At 39.6% G+C, this 22,438-nt stretch overlaps 1 protein-coding gene across 1 annotated transcript; it reads right to left on the reverse strand.

Annotated features, from left to right (window-relative positions):
- Positions 1–222: 222 nt before the first annotated feature.
- Positions 223–20,919, reverse strand: ENO4 (enolase 4). Its single transcript, XM_054071529.1, is given in 15 exon segments — positions 223–691; positions 693–795; positions 3,287–3,404; positions 3,951–4,018; positions 4,992–5,187; positions 7,466–7,591; positions 9,329–9,496; positions 11,219–11,281; positions 12,015–12,080; positions 13,446–13,577; positions 13,777–13,946; positions 15,976–16,106; positions 17,596–17,786; positions 19,014–19,142; positions 20,794–20,919. Coding segments are annotated over 15 exon segments (1,836 nt in total). The 3' UTR covers positions 223–642.
- Positions 20,920–22,438: the final 1,519 nt, after the last annotated feature.

The raw sequence follows: 22,438 nt of genomic DNA on the forward strand, positions 1-22,438 counted from the left end.
GTTACCTAGGACATAAACTATTTATTTATCTTTTCACTGTTGCTTATTAAAAAGACTCCTGACAAGTTTCCCAGACCTTGTGAGATTGACTTGTTATTCCCTGCCTCGGAGTGAAGCAAGCTTCCTAGTGATGCCAATTACAGCTTTGTGCCCTACATTTGGGGGCTGCGCTGTATTGATAGCGAGCTAGAACTGGAGCAACACTTCCCTTGTAGGGCAGATCTAAGAGCAGCATTGAGGGGGGGTGGGGGGATGGAGCAGCGTAACAGTCAAGGCCTTTGTGTTTTGTAAAATGGTTTGGTTTTTTTTTACTGTTTGTCAATAGCTTCTTCTTTGTACGGAGAGAGATTTCAGCCCGCCCAAAACAAACACTTAGTTTTGGACTTAACACAGAGGTATTTGTTTTGTCAGTATGGAAATACGGCGAAGAATTTTGTGGTGTTTTCAAACCGTAGCTACTGCTAAGTTAACTTGGTTTCAGCTGAAGGCAATGGTCTCCTGGGAAAAGAGAAGCTACTGTTTGAATGCTTTTAAAAACATTTAGCTGAAGTGTTTGAAAAGAAATGGATTAAGGAATATATAATACATGGGTTTCGTACTAGAATATTCTTTTTTATCTATCCAAAAGTTAATGTTGACGACCTAGGTCAGCATGATGTTCTCTGGGAGCTCAGCAGGCGGGCTGGGAGCACTGTGGAGGCAACGAGTCCTGCTTTAGGGGAGGAAGTACACCAGAAAGTTGTTTTTCTGGCTGTGGTTCTTCAGCAAAAGCAATAAATTCAATATTTGCTTCCCCTGAAATAGAAGAGAAAAAAAAGAAACTCATTAATCCGCTCTCTTGTCATGTTCTCTGGTGAGCTCAGTTTTTTTTTTTAAATGCCATGTGATGCTTATGCGAGTCCCTAAACACCTTTGAAACAAAGAAGTGACAGCACTGCACGTTGGTTAACAGGATCAGGGCATGGGCACAGCAGCCTGTGCTGAGATATTTACTGCACTCCCTTCCTCACTAATCATCTTGCCTCGCTGCCCTTTTTTTGACCACCCATCCTCCCCTGCACTGTGCTCTTGCAGGAGTTGCCATCTGCTGACCTGCCTCTCCTCCACCCATGCCCATAACAGCCCTGTTCACATGTTCTGGAATCCTCAATAGAAGAAGGAGATGGAGCTGGAACAGGTCCAGAGGAGGTTACAAAGATGACCAGAGGGCTGAAGCACCTTCCATACAAAGACAGGCTGAGAGTTGGGGTTGTTCAGTCTGGAGAAGAAAAGGCTTAGAGGAGACCTTATAGTGACCTTCCAGTACCTGAAAGGGCTACAGGAAAGCTGGAGTGCGGCTGTTCACAAAGGCTTGCGGTGATAGGACCAGGGGGAATGGGGCTAAACTGGAGAGGGGCAGATTTAGACTGGACATTAGGAAGAATTTCTTCACCATTAGGGTGGTGAGACACTGGCACAAGTTTCCCAGAGAAGTCGTGGCTGCCCCATCCCTGGAGGTGTTCCAGGCCAGTTTGGATGAGGCTTGGAGCCCCTGATCCAGTGGGAGGTGTCCCTGCCCATGGCAGGGGGTTGGAACTGGATGGGCTTTAAGGTCCCTTCCAACCCAAACTATTCTATGATTCTATGATTCCATGTTGCTCCTCTAATTAACGCTCCACCTCTCTCCTCACTGATGCTTTTCCTAACTCTGACACACTTTCCCTAATCTCACCGTCCAGTTCTCTTCTTTCCACATGCACAATGCCCACCCCATCACGGAATATTACTGTTCGGTAAAGAGATGGCCAGTCTGACCGAGCTTGCGCACAGTTCACACGCGCTTTCCAGGTGGCTGAAACACAGCATCGGGGCTGCAGGAAGGCAAAACCTTCTGGGCAACCCAGACTACTGGAAGGGAGAGGGTGTTTAAGGTGCTCCAGGGCCAGCTGCGTGCCCCGCTCGGTTGATCCTGGGGGCACTCCTGATGGGTCGCTGTCACCTCCCACCCACGAGCCACACATCCTCTACTTCCCAGCTCTCCAGTGTATTCCATAGCTGGCAGCTGGGCCAAATGAGGAGTTTGGTATGCAGCTCAGACGTGCTATCTCAATATTTCCCTGCTGTTGATTGAGTTATTGGATTTTATTTCTGCCAAATGATTAACGGCTTCGGGAATTGTTGCTATTTCATTTTATGAGATAGAGGTTTAAATATTTGTCACGCTGGAGGTCTTTGTTCAGACCATACCATCTGAATAGGGAACATTAATATCGCTGAGGCAGTTAAAGTTCGGAGCTCTTTGTAATTATCTGTCTTGCTTTTGAAAAATGTATTCTGTGAAACTGCTGTCTGAGCAAAAAAAAAAAGTGCCTGTTCCTATTTTTTACAATGATTATGTATGAGCAAGGGGGAGATTTCGAAAACTCTGAATATTTTCAATAATTTTCTTTATTAAACTAAAAGCTCTGTTCTATAGCACATGTCAAGTGCTGCTTCCCTATGTATGGAAGACTGAAAATGATTAGTAACAAGAGGGTAAAATGACTTAATTCTTCATTTTAATTTTTCTTAGGTATAATAAATTCTTGCAAACCCCTTCCTTCCTTTCTTCCTCTCCTTTTCTCTCTGCCTCTCCTTCAGAATGTTATGCCTTTATTCTGCCTTGATTGATACCTGAGCAAGTGAGAAGTGGCTCTAATGAACTGTTAAGCATTTAACGGTGCAGAGTACAGTATAAAAAGAAGATGCAGCCCCTGAAATGCAGGCAGATGCAGACAAGTGGCTGAGGCTGAATGTGCATCTTCAACTTCGTGGGGTTTTGAGGTTTTATTTAGCGCTTAGCTATGAAATTGCTGCTTTCTAAACACATTTTGCTGGAAACATAACACATACAAGGGGGTTCTGAAACGAAGTTTTGTTCGCAATATATGTTTAGGGGCTTGAGGGCGATGGGCTGCTTGGCCTAAAATTCCATTTTGGCAGCTTTTCGGTGTGATACAGGCGTAGGTTTTGTTTTGTTCCTTTTGCACTGTCGGCTTCAAGACTCCAGCCAATTAAATCTGGAAAAAAAGCTTAATGTAGGCTACTCCTCAAGAAGGGGTCTATTTTAACATTCAGTAAACAGATAATCCATTAGGACAACAATATACATTGTGGCAAGTGCTATCCTAGGTTTTTTTTTGTCAGCCCTTATTTATAGTCTTTTGATTTCGCTTCCCTCCTGTGGTGCAGTTTCAATCATTCTCCCTCCAATCTTTGTTCTCGTATTCATTGCGAGCTGAAAACAAAGTAAGAAAGAAGCTCATACGTAGTGTTCTATTCTTGGCCAGTTCTTCCTCTATAGCAAGAAGGTGGTTGTATTTGGTCACCCTTTCTCCGCGGCAAAGACCTCCCAACTTGATAAACCTGGCACCCAGTCCAACAGCCTTAAACGAGAAAATGCATATTTTAAAACTACATGGTTCGGGAAGTGAAGTCATTCTTAATAATTAAACATGGTATCCTACTTCTAATTTAACAATTTTCTCTTTCTACAGATAAAACCCTCTCCTTTAAACAGAAATAAAATCTCTCGGTGAAAGAGTTGTTAGATGCAAACAGTAATTTTCACCGGTGTATGAAATTTTATTTGCAAATGTAGCTTTAATACAAAAAGGCTAAATATATCAGCGAGAAGAACTTTTTCCCTAAAATATTATTACTACTTAGAAATGTTTTCAGTAACGTATCTTTTTATAAACTAATGGTATTTTGAGTATACTCCCTGCTTTGGCAAATTTCCTCTGTGTTCTCTTTAAACTCAAAGATTAATGCTTTGTGGGGAAAAAAAAAAAAGCAACCCTCTAGAAAAAAGCCCATTTTGTAAAACGCCGTTTCTTTCTCCAGCAGAAACAGGCTTTCTCCTTAAAAAATAGTTCATGTTAAAAGCAGTGCTGTGGCAATTCTGCAATTGAACAGCTTTCAATACTTACCAGATCCACAAGGCTATCATCAGAAGATTCTCCATCTGGGCTTCCTAATATGGTAATACGTCTTTGACCTATACATAACGGGAGTGTAAAACCTTCGTTAGTGCAGATTTTACATATTTGACACAGGAACTGTTCAGACTTCTCATTCTTCTTTTCCTTCGGGCTATCTAAGCTTAAATATAAACAGGAGCAAACCCAATAAAACCCATCTCAAAAAGATGTATACTACATTAATTTGCTACCTTAACGTGACGTTTTATTTTCAGCATAGTTAAGTGACTATCTAACACCCTATCCTCATTTCTGTCTCTTGCCGATCTGCCTTGTAATGTATTTCACAGGCTGTGAAACTGTTCTGTTTATTTTAAATGTGCTCCTTACTACAGTAATGATTTTTCTTTACTATAAAAGAGTTTACCGTCGTGACCAAATGAAATCTTTAGCTGCTATTTACTTGCTTTAATATAGTGCTTCTGGGCTTTTTGAAGCAATAAGGAAGGACCTTAGAGATATTACATTCATCCATCTACCCTTTGGGTATAAAAATGACTAAAGAAAAATTGATACAAAGAGAAATCTTGCACACGAAACTGCACAAGTTCTTAGTACTATCACCACAAAAGCTCAATAAGATGTAGTTAATAATCTATGCAAATAGCAATTTTAAACATTTCGGACTTGTTTGGATTTCTTAACTGTTAATACTAGCATGAGTCAAAATTCAGATTACTCAACCACGTCTTCTTTTATTGTGTTTAACTCTGATATCTAACTGCATGGTGCTGAGCAGCGGTGTCAAATGGCACCCACATTCACAGCATCCACAGTGTATTAATTTACAGCAGTTGAAGCCTCGAATGCTGTTTTAAGCTTCTGAACAGATTTGTGATTCAAAAGATGAATTTTAGTTTCTTCTGACAAGCACTTTCTAAATTGGAAATGGCAATAATTAAATAAAAACATGTAATATTCACAGGTGTAGCAACACTATTTATTGGCTTGCGGGGTTTGAAATTCAGCCTTTGCCCCCTTTCTACTCACCGTCTACAAGTTGAGTAAGTTCTATGAGGTCTGATACCTTGGTTTGGTTAATATATTTTAGGACAACACCACTGCACATTGGTAAGTTTACGTTTTGGTTGATTTTAAGTTTGGAAATATACGTGGCAGCATCTTCAGCAATCAGGTAACATTTGGAACCAAGAGCACAACATATTTTATTCCATTGTTGTCTGTCCTGCATAAACAATCAAGTAAATAACTTGTTTAAAATACTAAACTGAATGAAAACCCTAATTGAGGAGGAAGAAGTTAAAAATAAATAAATAAACGTGGATTTCATCCTAAAGATCCCCTCCATACAAACATATTATATTTTATACTCTATTCTATATCTGTCTACCTAAGAAAAACATACCGCTGGAATTTTACTCGGATTTTAAGATTTTGCTACAAAACATACATTCTAATCCGGAGCTAATCAAAGCCAGCTGCATGCAAATACAGATTCAAATACTTCAAATTAAATTAACTGTAGGAGTTTGCTACTTCGATTTCCTTCCTGACATTTATTTCATTTTAATGGAATATGAAATATTTTCCCATGGTTTTGTTCAGAGGAGTCATTCTTGTGTCAATATTTTAAGTGTCAAAATATTTGTTTGAACATAAAATAATGAAACAGGAGGCAGCCATAGGCTCAATGACACACATCAAGACAGGACGGTCAGAGCTGTAATATCGACCAGTAGGGAACAGCAGAAACCAATGCGCTCTTTCCAGCAAAGCTCTGGTTTTTAGGGGGTTTGTTTTTTGATTTTAATGCACTGTCAACACAGTGTTGAGATTGAAGGATAAAGAAAAGGACAAGGATATATTTTAATAATTTGAAAGAAGAAATTTATGAGTTAGTTTGCTTTCTTGTGTCCAAAGAATACAGAGTTCTTACATTAAAAACACTACATTTCTAGTTCAGTAATAGTTCTTGCTTGGTGGATTAGATAGTGTTTTGTACTTATATAGCTGCAATCTGGATAAGGGTCCATTCTTATAAGGATTTCAAGCCCACCTGTAGGTGAAAATGAAGTTTTTGACACATGAAGAAATGTTTAAACTTGAGCACTAATTTGGTCTGCTGTCTGGCAATGAATTGTTGAATTGGTACCGGAGCTAATCTTCAAGGAGCAAATTATCTGTGGCAAAGACGTGGCATGGGTAAACTTTGTACATTTGTGAGGGGGGGGAGGAGGAGAAGAGGCATTTCCTACAAGGCTATTTTATTTCTAACTGTACTTTACGACCTGTCCTAATTCTCCTGCAGATTTTCATATTGCAAATATGTTTCTTCACGAGGATTCTCAAGGAAGTTTTCAGCCCTAGCAGGAGTGGGGAATAATCTGGTGTTTCTGATTATTATTATAGGCAATTCCGAGAGTCAGAGTGAAACAGTGCAGGGAGGCATGGCTGACTAGAGCGAGGGAACAGGAAACACAGACACTCCAAAAAGGAACTTTTAAAGTTGTGGTTAAGAACAAATCAGACGGATTTTGCAGTTCATCTGTTTTAGAATGATTGATTCAGGCACTGGGGCAATTCACAGAGACAACATCACTTCGCTTTCCCCCTTCCATCACAGTCTTCGTGTTTTGTTCATGAAAACAAACCCCATCCCTTTATTTTAAAGAAGATAAAGTGTGCGATTCGACAGCAAGAGCAAATTTATAATAAGTTGTGCACCTGCAGAATCTACGTTTACAATTGTAGGTTCTGCTGCAATTCAGTTTTTAGCTTTCTTTGTGATATACGGAAACATTATTTTATGTATAAATGCTAATACTTAAGCTTATGCAATCTGTTTCTTTCATCTATCTATAACTTGATAACACGTTTAAGAGTATTCTCCTTTATTGTTGTTTTCTATCACCCACACTAAATTAACTCCTCTAACTTTGATCACAGTGGTAAATACATGGTGTCGTCCTACCACTTTAAATCTGCCAAGCAATGCTGCCAGTGCCAGGTTTGTTCTGGCTTTAGCTATAAATCTTACTCATAAAGCATAACAGCAATAATTTTTTTAGTAATTAATTACTTACTAGTAATGAATTAGTAAGCAGTTAGTAAATAATTTGAGAAATATACAACTATGTCTCAATTTTAGATGATATGATATATGATATAATATAATATAATATAATATAATATAATATAATATAATATAATATAATATTCATTTGAATTTTATGGTGTGATTTTATAGTTTTAGAATTTTAATTATTTGTTTCTATAAGAAGGAAATATGATAAAAATGACAGTTTAGCAAGCAGAATCAGAAAAAAAAGCATTTTATTATAATTCTTTAAACTATTTGTTCTGACCATACCCTGTTCATTATTTTCTTTCAGGAATTATGTCAAAAGTATAGAAAAATGTTAAGAGTCATTATCAATTACAGATAATTAAATGAAATTTAACAGTACTGTCAGTTTTTCATGGAAGGCATTGTGGTATCTTACCTCTTTTCTTAAGGGATCTATTAATGCAATAATGAAAGGAAATTTATTAATCAGTTCCACATACATGTCAACCATTTCATCAGGACTTTTGAACGTTCCAGTGAGTATTTCATATTTTCCTTTAGCCTAGAAAATAAAGTAGAAAGCAAAAAAAGATAAGGAAGGTAATACTTTCAACCCCAGAGTACTGATGCAAGCACACAGATCTGTGGCACGAGGATCTCTACTAAGGCACCGCATTGTGCGTTCGTCGATGAGCGCACATTCACTTGCCTGCTCTATGTTTATGTACGTTGTTACAGGGAACTTTGCCTCACGTTCCCCTGTGTTCATGCCAAAGTCTCTGAAAGATGCCACTCCAAAAATGAGGCAGAGCTCTTGCAGCATTTTCTAGGCCAGTTTTACATGACTTTATCATAAAACTAGCAATATTTGACATTTTTATTAAATCTTGCATGAAAAATCTCACTTTTCACTTCCAAAAATTATTTTTTTTCGCCTCATTTTCATCAAGAAAACACTGCCATGGGGAAGGAATGCACCCTCAGTGCTCAAAACCAAGATACTGCTTCTCCTTGTGTCTTTCCCCTTTCAAAAAGAAGACTGGTTTAAAACTATTATCATTATAGGAAGCACAAAGTGCAGCGCACGAGGGTTATTAAAGGCACACTGTCAAACTGTGCCAGAATAACCACTGCTTTAGTGACTTTAACAGTTCAATAACAGAAATTTACAGAATCACAGATCATTCATTGGTTAAGATTTTGCTCATTCTGGTGTAGGATACAGATGTCACAAATTGGCAGGAAAGCAACTGCTTTCACAAAAGATATTAATAATGGAAGGTTTGTCACTTTAGTACACTCAAATCCACAGAATTTCAGGGCATATTAAACGGAATAGGAAGTTTCTTTTCCTGCTTTGAAAGAAACTTGATCAGTCTTGGGACGAGGAGCAAGAACTTTAAGATTTCAGCTGGAGATAAATAAACTTCGTCAAATAAAAATATTGTGAAATAACAATTAAGAAATTAATACAAATATACCAGAGTAAAAATACACAGAAAGGCCAAGGCAGTTTGAAGAAAACAACAGATGTGTATAAAATAAAGAAATAATCATCTAGTAGTGTGAAGGAATTACCGAAGCACTCTTGTGTAAATAATTTCTTGTTCTTCATCCTTGAAAGCAAGGTGGATGCAAGATAATTATTTCATTTATACTTTGTGGTGAAATAATAAAATTAAAATTAATAACTCCCAGGATTTGCTGTTTAATACTTTAATTCAGAATCATCCGAGATGTAATGTGAAACGAAGATGCGTTTGTTAAACAGAGCATTTAGCAGGTGTTTGCCCGTTAAAACAGTTTGCTGTATCTGGCACAGACTGATCTGAAAAATCTTATTAAAGAACTAAACTGAGACAAGGAATAAACGTGGTTTATACCATTTGAATTGTTAAAGTTAAATCATGACAGTAATGGAGATTCCTGTAGGGAGAACCCAAGCTGTTATGGGGGTCTGCCATGGTCCCAGGAGCGTTATTCCAGGAAAGGTGCTAGCACAGCAGGGGAAAGAGGACACGGGCATTTTTCCTGCTCCCGCTGCACCGAGCTACCAAAAGATGTCTGCACGTCTCATCCCCTGGCACTCACAATCCAATAATATATTTGCTACTCTCACAGGACTGATTCAGCAAGCATTTATAAATACAGAGACAATGCTTTCAGTTTGCTTGATTGCTACCTTAAAAAATGGAGTTAGAAGCTTTGAGGTGAGTTTGCAGCATAATAATGAACAATGTTAACAAATGCCTACATTCCTTTAAAAACCCCAACAAAATAGATACTGAAAATAACTTACATAATCCATTAATTCATGAGCAGCACAATTGATTGCTAAGTACACGTCTCCTCCTAGATTCAGACCTACATTGTTGCAAGCTGTTCGGATAAGGAGTAGCAGTTGTTCTAGATTATCCCATTCCATTATTGGGCAACCTAAGTGTGATATTCCTTTTAAGGCTTGTGGCTGAAAGTAAAACAAAAATAATCACTTTATTTACACACTCATCAATATATAATACTTACCCTTTTTTTTCACTGTTATTTCATTTTGCTTTCAAGTTATCAAAATATAAATCTGTTCTCAGAAATTGCATTGGCAACTTTAAGGCCAATTGTCTATGAATGAGACGTAATCAGGTGCTAATGAGTAGAAAGCTAATAGTCCTTGGTAATATGTTTAGTCGTGCAGTTTGCACCCTTGCACGGCCAGTATTGGTTTACAAAAGGATTTTAAAGGCACCCTTGAAACCACAGAGCTTTAATAGTTGCTATGTAAAAGTTCCTGGTACTGTGGAGCATCCCTTTGCCACAAAAGAGAGTCTCCACTTTCAAACAGATTTTGCTTACTTGTCCTCAACTACAACTTTGATAATCGCTCCAATGGAGTGTTCAAGAAACACTAGAATCTTCCAAGACTTCTGGAAGGAACAAATTTCACAGATTGACAATACTTCTGGCACAGCTACATGGAGCGTTACTGGACATGAGCCACAAGCAGAGTTCTATGGAGCTAATATTCCATGTGACCTGTTGACAGGTTTTTTGTAGGTTTTTCAGATGCTGATTTTTAAAGTTAAAGTCTGTGAACTTTGGGTTATAAAGAATAATACTAAGTTGCCCAGAAAGCAGCAGGATATAATCCTGGGTTAGACTGGAGAAAGCAGCTGGAAGGCATTGGTTTTGACAAGAGTCAAGAGAACTAACTACAGCAACCAGAGAGACCCAGCTATGGAGGATGCATGAACGTTCCTTCACATAAAAATTAGGAAGAAAAAGCAAGCTAAATGGTTATGAGATTATTTTGTAGCAGTCTGCAAGGAAAGATTATCTGACTTGTTGATTTTGGAGCTACAGACAGCATGAAATATTGCATATATTAAGGAATTATTTTATCTTGCAACTGCAGTACATGTTGTGATAAGAACATGGAAATTACCCACCAGAAAAAGACTGGCCAGTTGATTAATGATGATTAATTTGTGTTGTTTAAGCAACACAAAACTAGGAAAATTTCCACTCATCCTAACTTCTATATACTTCACAGCAGCAACAATTCTCAACTAAAAACATTTAAATCCTCTCAGAATGGAGAGTGAAACTGGGATGGCATTTCCATCCCATGACTGGAAAATTCATTCATAAACTACAGGTTTTGAAGCGATAAAAAAAGATCATTTGAGTCGTATAAAATAATGTCCTGCAAGCTATTGTGAGTGCTGCCCTTTAGCTATTGATTTGTATCTGCCATTATCTATAACCTCAAATGGGAATTTAATGCAGCGCGATGAAGAGGGGAGTTATGCTCCCAGAGTGCGGAAACAGCACAATCTTCAAGTCTTAAGGTAATAGTTTTATGGCCTACATGATCAAAAGGGGCATCCTCTCTGCTAGTGCTACAGGCCTGAAAAATGCTCATTTGGATAATTTACCAGGATTTCTATACGAAAGAGATGACTAGATTTCAGAATAATTCTCCCTTTCTCGTATTGTTCCACAGGAAGGGAAGGTAGAGTCAGAAAAATCCAAATTATTATGTAAAACATGAGCATTTGGAGTATTTAAGAGACATTCCTTGACCTTTCCAAAATGGTAACATAGATTAATGTTTCATTTCTTAAGAACTTTTTGGTTCCCTGCTGTTGTTAATACCTTGCTGCAGGCTTAAAATGAAAATCGCTTTTCTTACCGGAGCTTTCTTCTCTGTACTATGTGCTTTGCTTTTCTTACCGTCTGCTAGTTGAACACCGGGCTGTCGGGAGTGAAGGAAGAAAGAAATCAATGCCACAGAGAAGTCCAAAAACGACAGAGAGACATAACAACAACAACAACAATAATAACCATACTAATAATAATGTTGATGATGATGATAATAGTTGACCAAATTTTGTTCTAAAGAGATTGTAAATACTTAAAGTAGAAAATAGCTTCTGTTTTGTCTCGAATACTACTAGCTACTGTCCAGTTTTATTTTGTGGTGGTAACTCTTCTCCAAATGCTTATTTCTATGTGGGCATCACCTCAACCATCAACTAACTAGCCTATCAGAAATATAGGGCACCACGGGAATGAGAATCGAGACACTATACTTGGACAAACGAAAGAACCTTGCTTTGCAAAAACCATAGGTATATACTGAGACTGATACAGTACTACAGTAATAGTACCTTGAATTACATATGTTGCGTGTGTGTGACTTAGAAAGATCAGAACCATATATTGTGTATTCCCTGTGATACTATTCCTTTATTCAGTAAATACAAGGTCTTACTACACTTAGAACAGTTTTATTCTATCTTCATTAATTTTGTATCACCTGATGGCCAATGTTTTAATCATCTGTCAGATAAATGCATCTTTTATTCTGTGCCCTAAGACTAAACCTGTTAACAGGCTAAATGTTCCAGGTTCAAGCTTAAGAAGACAACAGCAGTGGAAAGACCAAATTAAGTCCATCGCACTATCATTACACAGTTTTATCGTACCGCTTTGCCTGGAGGCTCCAACAGTCTCATTACTTCTTTCTGAATATCCAGAACTCTTTCTATGCCCTGAAATTAAATAACAGTAATCTTCAAAAGAAAGAGCTTTATTTCATCTCAGCAGCTTAAGTCAGAAGATAGAGAACACTTAATTTGAAATGTAGATCTTAAGAACTATTATTGACATCCTTAACACAATCCCTCCACCCACAAAATGCAGTCCAGTGTCCACCGGAATATTTGATTATGCTGCTGAATGGGATGGCAAGCAGAGTGGTCTCTTCTTCCCAAAAGGAACCCTTCCCAAATCCAACAAGAAAGCAAAATCTGGGGCTGTGTAGTATCTGAGAACTGGGAAGACGATAATCACTGTTCACAATTGTGACTCTATCTAAGGCTTCCTAACTGGAAACTCTAACAAAATTGAATGTATTTACCTTTAGAACACTTCCAGGAAGTGGAGGAAAAATTGCTGTGTTCATTTTAAGCATCGGGGAATGGAGGAACAGTCCACTTAAGTTAATCAATCACTTTTAAAGCAAGACTTTTTCCTTTTCAGCTGAGTTAGTAAAAGTTTAATGTTAACTTTGTAAATTACATTTCAGATTTTCTTAAACTGTGCCAATAAAGGAATACTGAAGGGGGCAGAAGTCAGTCACAGCTGACAACACATCAACACAGGATGAAAGGCTACGTTTATCGCACTGCAGCAAACAGCTTGCTGCTCTCCCCTAAGCACTAGGAGGCACTTTGTCTTTGAAAGGTACAGAATTAGCAACCTTATTAAAAGCTCTTGGTGCCAACTCTAAAAAGTTAAAGGGAAAAAGAAAGAGAATCGAGCTCAGCTATTTGTTCAGGTCACCAGCATACAAAGTAGAAATCACAGCCTTAGTGTAGGCATCTTGTGCAGAAACATTCTTTAATGCAACACATGGCTAAACAAAAAGAGAGGACCTTCTTCTTGCCCCTTGAATAGATGTTGTGCTGCTTTGTATTTCCTTCTATCTTCACAGTTTAATTTTTAAAGCAATTTATTCCCAAAGAGTTTATGCTTTCCTATGGATTTGTTACGAGTGTTGTTGTTTTGTATTCTCTATAAATCAAATCACATTCTAACCAAAACTGAAGTCTCTTATTGTTCTGTAACACAATTCCCCTACATCACCTTCTATGCACTGATTGTTTCCTCTATACTAACACATACATTTTTAACTTGAAATCTTCATGTGCCTTCTTTTAAATTTTCATTTATTTACCTTTTTTAACGTTCATAGAATTTCACACTAACATTTGCTAAAACTGGCCTTGCAAGTAAACAAAAAAAGAAAAATACAGTTTGTAAGGATTCTGTTGTAAAGATCTGTGTACTTATGTGCATATATAGTTTATATGAAGTCTGTAGAATATATTTACAACAATGAAAATGAACAGTACCTGTTTGAGTGATAACTGAACTGGCGGTATAAGCATGACTTCTTTCACTAATTTCAGCTTTGCAGGTGAACTTTTTTCACAGTTCAACAGAGTAACCATTGGGAGTGGTAGAGTCATTTCCTTAGGTGAATCCTGTAATTGGGAGTACCATTCAAACCCAAAAATGTTAAAAATCAGAAAAATTTCTTATATATGTTGATTACGACAGAGGATTCAAAGACTGCTACAGGCAATAGCCTTAAATGTGTATTCTACGATAGATTACTGGCTTCATAATTCTGGAATAGTTGTGATAACTAGGATAAAATCAACAAAAGTCACATGTAGGTACCTGATTACGTTTCAGCAGTGCAATATGTGAGTACAACGGGGCATGGCTAATGGCAGCACCAGCCTTAGCTACAGCAAGCGATGTTCCCCCGATAGCTAAGCTGCCGCACAGCACTGATTCAATGGGTTCTGCAGGTGGTATCACTCTCTCTGCAACTGCCACCTTCTTCCCTACAAGAGAGAAAGTAGTAGCCAAATATTTTCTTGGTTTAAAATACTTGCTTATATACCTCAGTTACATAAGTAGACACAACACTGTCATTTCAGTATGTACTCTATGCCTTACCAAAAAAATTGTTTCTTTTTTTAAAATTAATCTTCTCATTTGTTCTTTATGAAATGAGTTTAAAGTAAGCAAAGTATTTACCCTCCGTCTGGTGCCAAATGTGTTTCAAATCCATTTCTCTTAGAGATCTTTCAGCCATTAAAATCTGTATTTTCATTTATCTATGTTTATATCCACCAATGTCATATCATTTTTCAGCTTCCTTTCATAAGCATGATTTCAATATGCTTTATTGACCTCTTCATATGCTCAGCTTCTGCATAAACAACTTGCAAGATTAATTATAAGCTGATTGGGAGTACACACACTTGATTTCTTTTAATAATGAGTGTGAAAAAATTGTAGGCCTATTATGGTTGGATTTTCCAATGAGAAAACGGGTCTTTTAAATATTCTGCACGCATAGTCTTGTTAAATTTTCAAAGGAACTTATTACCCTTTCAGATACAGTAGAATAACTTTTGTCAAAATGCTTGAAACCCAGCAGTTCTCACTATGACATTTATCGCCTACGGTGCTTACATGAACACCTACAGTAAGCACCTACATGAAACCAAACTAAGCTCTCTGACTTCAAAACCCACGTGCCTGGGGGACTCCTTTATATATCTGTGCAGCTACTTTAGTTCGTAATAAGAGTGCCTTAAAAATTTTCATTTCAATAAAATGTAAATACTACAGGATACAATGGATATGCTTAATAGGACCTTAATTGGATATGCAGATTAAATTATACATAATTTGTATACTATGCACAGACTCTATACCTCTTACATTGAGGATGGAGAGATACACACACAGACACTGCTGAGCAACTCTGATAAACTGCAGTGTTTTGCAGAGATTCCTACTTTGTGACCTGCATAAATTACAACACAGATGCTACCTCTGAAAGTCCCTGCTACTGGAAGTCAACATGTTACTGGACTCTCATAACAACAAATATCTATAAGCATTGGCTCCTAATAGTCAAGTATAGATTCTAACAATAATATCGCAGTCAATATCACAATCAAATAAAAAGAAAACACAATTGGTGAAAACAAGTAGTGTATGTATCAGTAGAAGCTTGACTACAAGTATAAGATACACCACGATGAGATCTGGGTGGACCTGACAACTGCAGATGTTACATTTCAGGCCAAAGGTGAATTTACTGTTCATACATCTAACATTAATTGGAAGGTTCCACTGATCGTATGTGACAGTTGAAACTAAACTGTAAGGAAATAAAAATTTGCCAAAATTTTCTGCCTTTCCAAAAAAATGATAAGAAACATGTTTTCCTGAGGGTAATGCACATGTGGAGGTAACATACAGTGCCTTTTTTATTGGACATGTATACTCATCCTGTTTCTCTACTCTCGTGTCATTTTTAAATCTAGCGGCATTTTTTGTTTACTCTTTTTTTACTCTATACTGCCCATCTTCCCCACTCCCTCCCTTCTTTCTCTTTTACTTTTCACCTTTTCACCTTCCTTCTTTTCTCAGTATTAGCAAGAAACCTCCCTTCCTCCCTCTTTCCATCCTTTTCAACTTCTATCTTAATTCTATTTCCATTTTCCTGTTCAGTTCTGTGATTCCCCTTCCTTTCCTTATAATTTTTATTTTTACTCTTCATTTGCATCCTCCTCCATTCTTATTCCTCACTCTGAAGAGTAATAACCTCCTGTCTAAGTCAACTGTAAAACAAAGGCAGAAACAATGCATGTGAATGATGAGAAGACTCTGTATTTCCCCCTCATTTCTGCAGTAGAAAGTGCTGTGATCAGAAAGAGGATTTAGGACAGAGTAACCAAACCCTCTGAACATGAGACATTGCTTTTCAGTGTCCACAGAATACTTTAGAAAGTGCTTTAGCACCTTTATAAATATCAATACTGCAGAAAATATTTAAACCAAAACAACTAAAACCTGGGTTTGCAGCTTTTTTTTTCCTAGGCAGTGCTGTTGCCGATGGAGAGCATGAAGTAAAGGCAGGAGTGGCTTCTTCTTCTGGCTTTTGGATTTCTTTTTTTTCTTGTAGCTTTTTTGTAAAGTATTCCCTGAGGAAAAAGCATAAAAATTAGCAGCTCAAAATATTGTTAGGCATATGATAAGCAGACACAGGATGCAGGCTAAAGAACATGCTAAGAGATGGATTAAGGGCATCTATTTGAGCTTCTGCTATGGACTCACCATGGGAAGCTGGAGAAGTCAATAAATGACATTATTTTGGTAGTCGTCTGCAGCATTGAGTAAAGAAAAAGAACCATAAACAAGTAATATCAGTGTCAACACATGCTTTTCAAATGGCTCTGGTTTGAAAGTAAGCTGTATGCAGACAATCCTAGCGTGAAGGATGCATTTGCTTCGAGCGGGCAATAACGGATCCTGCCATAACTTCATGACATACAACAGCTTGGCCTAGGTTGCTAATCCAATAGGTCAGCTGTACTCTGGTTATCTAAGTGGCTGAATTACTGTTACAGGCATGAAGTGGAAACTGCATATATGGGTCACAGTCACCCAGTTCAGGAAAACTGTGTATGTAACAGATATTGTGTAAACAGTGCATTAAAATCTTACTTAGACACACTTCATTTGGAAGAATTGCTTTCCAGTTGAGTCCTTATTCCCTCCGTGAAGGTTCCCCCAAAGCTAATCCATGTGGAAAGCAAATAGGTCCGTTTGCTACAGTGTCGGTTAAGTGTGGCAGCCCAACCGCTACCCCTACTGCTAAGTGTCATTCTCCTCAGTGATACAACTGAAAGAAACACTTCCAACTACAGAAGAGGATGACAGGCCATATTCCTGCTCCCAGGGTGAAGAAAGCCCAGAGACCTCCTCTAATGTTATCATAAAAATACATTCAGATACATCTGTAGTACTTTTATATTTTTTCTTTTTTTTCTTAAAGAAGTCAGAAAAAAAGGGAAAATATGGCCATTCTTTTTCACTTTGGGATGGTCCCAAGAAGAAATATTTGTATGAAAAAAAAAACCATGGATGTTTAGTAAAGAAACTGTTTCCAAAGAAACTAATTGCCCCAATTAAGAAACCTTTTGGAGTAGCTTGCTCAGAACGACAACTCCACCAGGACCTGAAAACCATATGTATACACTTGTCCTGTGGATCAGTTTAATGCAGAAGACACACACAGGGGCCTTTTGTACCACTTTTGTTCTGCAGTGCAATGAACAGGAGTGGAGCCTCGATCTGAAAAACCATCCTCACTGAATGAAACTGGCACTAAATGAGTTTCTTAAACAGAACCGTTAATTCATGAACATGTTCAGTCATACTTTTCTTAGAAACCCTTGGTTTTGTATCCCAGGTATGAAACCTTGTAAAAACCAGGACAATTTTCATATCATAATTATGAAAAAAGCAGGAAATAATATAGTACAATGTATCTGAGATAGGCATCACAACCTAAAAATATACCAAAAAATAATGCTAGAAAACATTGAATATCTATATGGTTTTCATTTGCAATGTAAGTTAAATTTGTCCATTTAAAATGCAATAATTAGCATAATGTGCAGGACCTACCCAAGCATCTCATCGACTTTACACTGGTCAGTAGGCTCCAAGCCTCTTAACATTAAGTTCAGTGATTCGTTAACCCATTCCACAGCAGTGTTAACAGAGTCATTTCTTTCTTTCTCAGCAGCTTCAGCTGCGTCAGGTAAAGCATTTTCAGGTATTTGAGAATGAGAAGACATTACAGTGGAACAAACCTTCTGCAAAACAACGTAAAAAGGCTTAAAACACTATATGAAATAGTCTTTAATTAAAATAGTGTTTAATTAAATACATTAAACAATTCTAAGTTGGAAATGTCTTTTGAAAGACTAACAAGTATACGTCCTTACTAACTCTACAAGTACCTATCTCCAAACCTACTGTTTGCTCCACTTATGTATCCTTCCTCATCCAACATCTTCTTCCTAGTCTCTTATACTTTGGTAATCACAGATGTTATTCAGATTTCTTCACCTGTTACACATATATGTTTTACACATATATTCTGCTATCAGGATAGCATGGAGTTCTTTTAAAGACCGTATAGTCATCACAATATCTTTTATTGTAGCTGCTGGTAGCCTTTTGGACCAGGATTCATCAACATCTATGCCTAATGCCATCCCACATGATCATTTGTCTTACTGAGGTGATTTGAAGATGACTTTCTGCACTGCCGAAGGGTAAATGACTCTTAAAATTCACTTAATGAAGATATCGTTTATAAATATCACAGAGCTGCCTGCGTCGATAGTATAAACTTTACATACTGTGAATATCTATGAAATTCTATTTAATTCAAGAATGAAGTGAAGCACAGCTTAACTGAAGGAAAGCATAAATAATTACTCCACAACAGCTAGGGTTGCAAAGACTGCATCTTGAATATTTCAAGTTGGGGAGAGATGGTAATGCACTATCAATTTTGCATTGTAGGTGCTAGATGGATGTTTGACTTTGCCATCACCCACATCAGCCCAATAGCTCAGTGTAAAAAGTGCCTTCGCCTACACAGTCTTTCAACTGTACTGTATTTTTCTGAAACATTGTCATAAAAACAGAAGGATTTGAAAATATCATAAAAAAAATAAAATGTAAAAGGAAAATGAACTCGTGGGGCCAGATACATGGTGTAAGGAAAAACTTCACGATGCATTAAGACAGACGAAAAATTAATATACGAAGATGCATTGTCACATCCCACTGAAAAAAATAAACTAAATATTGCCTAATTAATAGGAAATGAAGTTTTTATAGTTGCTACTGCTGCCTACCTGTACATGACAGGGTTTTTTTTCTAAGTTACAACACTATTTACCCAACTATTGACTCAAAGGGATCAATATCCCTTCATTAAAGATGGAAAATAAAATGCTCCTTAGAGTAGAGTAATACCCTTATATTGTCTTACTAAAAGAAACAAAACAGCAACAAGCAGCTCAAACCTTCTCATAGTTTTTAACTGTACAGTATATTTCCACTTCTAATGTTGGCTGACCAACTCCATCAAGAACTTTTCTTCCAACTAATTTGCATATCACTGGAGGTTTTGAAAATTTCGTAAAGTAGTTAGCCTTAAATGAAAGAGAAAGAACTTCATTAAGCGTCAATTTCTATGCAAAGAGGGCTTTATTCCATTAAATTTAAAACAAATTCACCATTAAGCAAATCCATTTATACATTCCAGTAGTCAAGAGACTTCTGCTACACTGCACATCTACTTCTATATTATCTGCTGAAGAATGGGATTTCAGGGAACAGATCCAGCTCATACCCAAGCACAGAAGTCCACCACCACATTCAGGTTAGATGAACATGTGTTTTATTTTGCAAAGCTAGTGACGAGTATCAAGACGCTCATAACCCTCTTAAAAAATAGGCATTTGTCCAAAGATTACTTGGCTTACACCAAAACCAGTCCTTGTTCTATATGTGGTGTTCATGAAACTAATTTGTACCAGAATTCACAAAGCTTCCAGCTCCCCTGTGCAATGAGCATAATATGCCATGAAATCTTTCACTTCCACAACAAAGAATATATTGGGAATTATTTTTTCAGGAGATGCTCACTACTGTAGTGTTGGCATTTCCAATATCCCCACAAACATATTTCACGAGGACTACTGTCTATACCATTTTGCTGGCTGGGGACAAGTAAAACTGGTCTGATTCTGGACAATTCCACTAAGACCCATTTGCTTTTCAGACAGTTCCAGCGTGAATAGCACCCAGTTTCTTGTTGCCGCTCGCCCGAGACATCACCAAGCTGAGCAGCAGTGTTATTACGGGTCTCCATGTGTGCCCTCCCAAGACAACACACTTTGGGTTTGTGTCGAAACAAGTGACCAGCAGAAGAACGCCCTGCCGATGAGGAAATGAACTCAGCAAAGCATCACAAGGGAAGAAGGAGCAGCTGATCTCTTCTTTCTGATGACCAATCATAGGACCTGAGGGAATGGTAGGAAGATGTGCCACAGGAGGATTAGGTTGGATATCAGGACAAGGTTCTTCCCCCAGAGGGTGGTGGAGCACTGGAACAGCTCCCCAGGGAAGCAGTTAACAGCACTGCTGTTAAGCAGTTAAGCCTGACAATATCCCAGAAGCATTTAGCCAACACCCTCAGACACACGGTGTAAATGTTGGGATGTCCTGTGCAGGGACAGGAGTTGGACTCCTTGTGGGTCCCTTCCAACTCAGGACCTTCTATGATTCTGTGATTCTGTCAAAGCATCACAAACTCATGACTGATGTCACCCGAGTTAGTAGGAAATTATTTCTTAACTTCAGGCACCAAGATGCTGAACTCCTCCCCCTACCCTCCTGCTTTATCAAGACCTGGGGGCGGGCGGGCAGCACCCTCTGCCCTGAGAGCAAGCAGGGAGCCCGGGTATTAGGAAGAGGTTGTGGGAAGCGCTGGGGCTGCGGCGCCAAGGGCTGCCTGGGGAACCACCTGCCCCTCACCCTTGATGGGGCCAGGAGTGCCCTAGCTCGCCCAGGGCAGCCTCTGCTCGCCCAGGGTGGGCCCTGCTGACCCTGGAGGAGCCTTGTTTGGCCAGAGTGGCCTCTGCTTGCCCTGGAGGGGGCGCCTGCTCGCCCAGGGGGAAAGGGGGGCTGCTCGCCCAGGAGGAAAGGGGGGGCTGCTCGCCCAGAAGGAACCCTGTTTGGCCAGAGTAGCCCCTGCTCGCCCTTGAGGGGGGCCCGTTCCGCCTCCCCTCCCCGCGCTACCAGCTCCCCGTAGAGGTCGTCGGGGCAGCGCGGGAAGAGGGCGTTGAGGGCTTCCTCCAGGCGCTGCGGCACCCGGTGCCTCCGGTAGAACTCGGCCGCCTCCCACCCACGCTGCCGCCCCGCCATGGCGGCCCGGACGCCGCCGTTGCCGAGCAACAACAGCGGCGCGGCGCAGGTCTCGCGAGAGGAGCCGCGCAGAGGGGCGGGACTTCCGGGGAGCCGCGGGGCGGGACTTCCGGAGGCGCGGGGCGGAAATGGCGGTCCAGCAGACAGGGGCGGGGTGGGTGTAGGGAGACCTTCGGCCTCACGGGAGAGCTGCGCTCTCGGTGAAAGGCAGCGGGGAGAGGCGTCTGCTCGAAAGCGCTGTGCTCTTGGCTCTCCCCGCCCCTAAGGAGCCACGTGTCCTCAGTGCTGGGTGGGGGCGTCGAGCTCTCACAGAATCATGGAATCCTGAGGTTGGAAAAGACCTCTTGGATCATCGAGTCCAACCATTCCTATCTGTCACTAAACCATGTCCCTGAGCACCTCGTCTACCTGTCTTTTAAATACTTCCAGGGATGATGACTCAACCACCTCTTGGGCAGCCTCTTGCCAGTGCCCAACGACCCTTTCTATGAAAACTTTTTTTCCTGATGACCTGCCTGACTCTCCCCAGGCCATCCCCCCTTGTCCTATCACCTGGGAGAAGAGACCAGCACCCACCTCTCTACAATCTCCTTTCTGGTAGTTGTAGAGAGCAATAAGGTCTCCTCTCAGCTTCTTCAAGGCTAAACAACCCCTGTTCCCTCAGCCACTCCTCATAGGACTTGTTCTCCAGTCCCTTCCCCAGCTTCGTTGCTTGGTGCAGGGTGGGAGAGGCGTCCCTTCAGGGAGCCCTGTGCCCTCAGCACTGGGCGGGAGAGAGACCCTTCCTAAAGGACCAAATGCCTTTGGTGAAGGGTGGGAGTGCCATGCCCTGAGGGACCCATGTGTCCTCAGTGCTGGGCGGGAGAGGCGATGTGGGAGCAATGCCAAGTATATGGAAGGTTAGTTGGGACTAAGATAAAACATGAAGCTGGTACCAAGCGTATTAGAATAAACATTATTAAAAAGACCAGGTGTTTTGACACAGAGGATGATATATCTTGAATGTGTGTGAAGGCCAGGCTGGAAAAAAACGCCTAGGAATAAGTGAATTGGAGACACACAAGTATAAACTGGAGAGGGGCAGATTTAGACTAGACATTAGGAAGAATTTCTCCACAATGAGAGTGGTGAGACACTGGAACAGGTTGCCCAGGGAAGCTGTGGCTGCCCCACCCTGGAGGTGTTCAAGTTCAGCTTGGATGGGGCTTTGAGCAGCCTTGATTTAGTGAGATGTCCCTGCCTATGGCAGGGGATGGAACTGGATGATCTTTAAGGTCCCTTCCAACCCAAACTATTCTATGATTCTGTGGCTGAAAACAGTCACAAGAGTGTGCAATAGACAAAACCAAAAAGATTCTGTTTGTCAGAAAGTCAGAAAACTGAGGAAGTGTATAATAAAGATCAGTCTGAATGAGAGAAGCCAGCAGAAGCAGTAGTAGTACCTTCTTAATGTGACTTCTGTATGCCGTGCTGATTAAAAGAATATAGTCAGAGAAATCTGCGAGGTCTGTGCCTCCTT

The sequence above is a fragment of the Cuculus canorus genome, chromosome 7, assembly GCF_017976375.1.
Source record: "Cuculus canorus isolate bCucCan1 chromosome 7, bCucCan1.pri, whole genome shotgun sequence".
Taxonomy (NCBI): domain Eukaryota; kingdom Metazoa; phylum Chordata; class Aves; order Cuculiformes; family Cuculidae; genus Cuculus; species Cuculus canorus.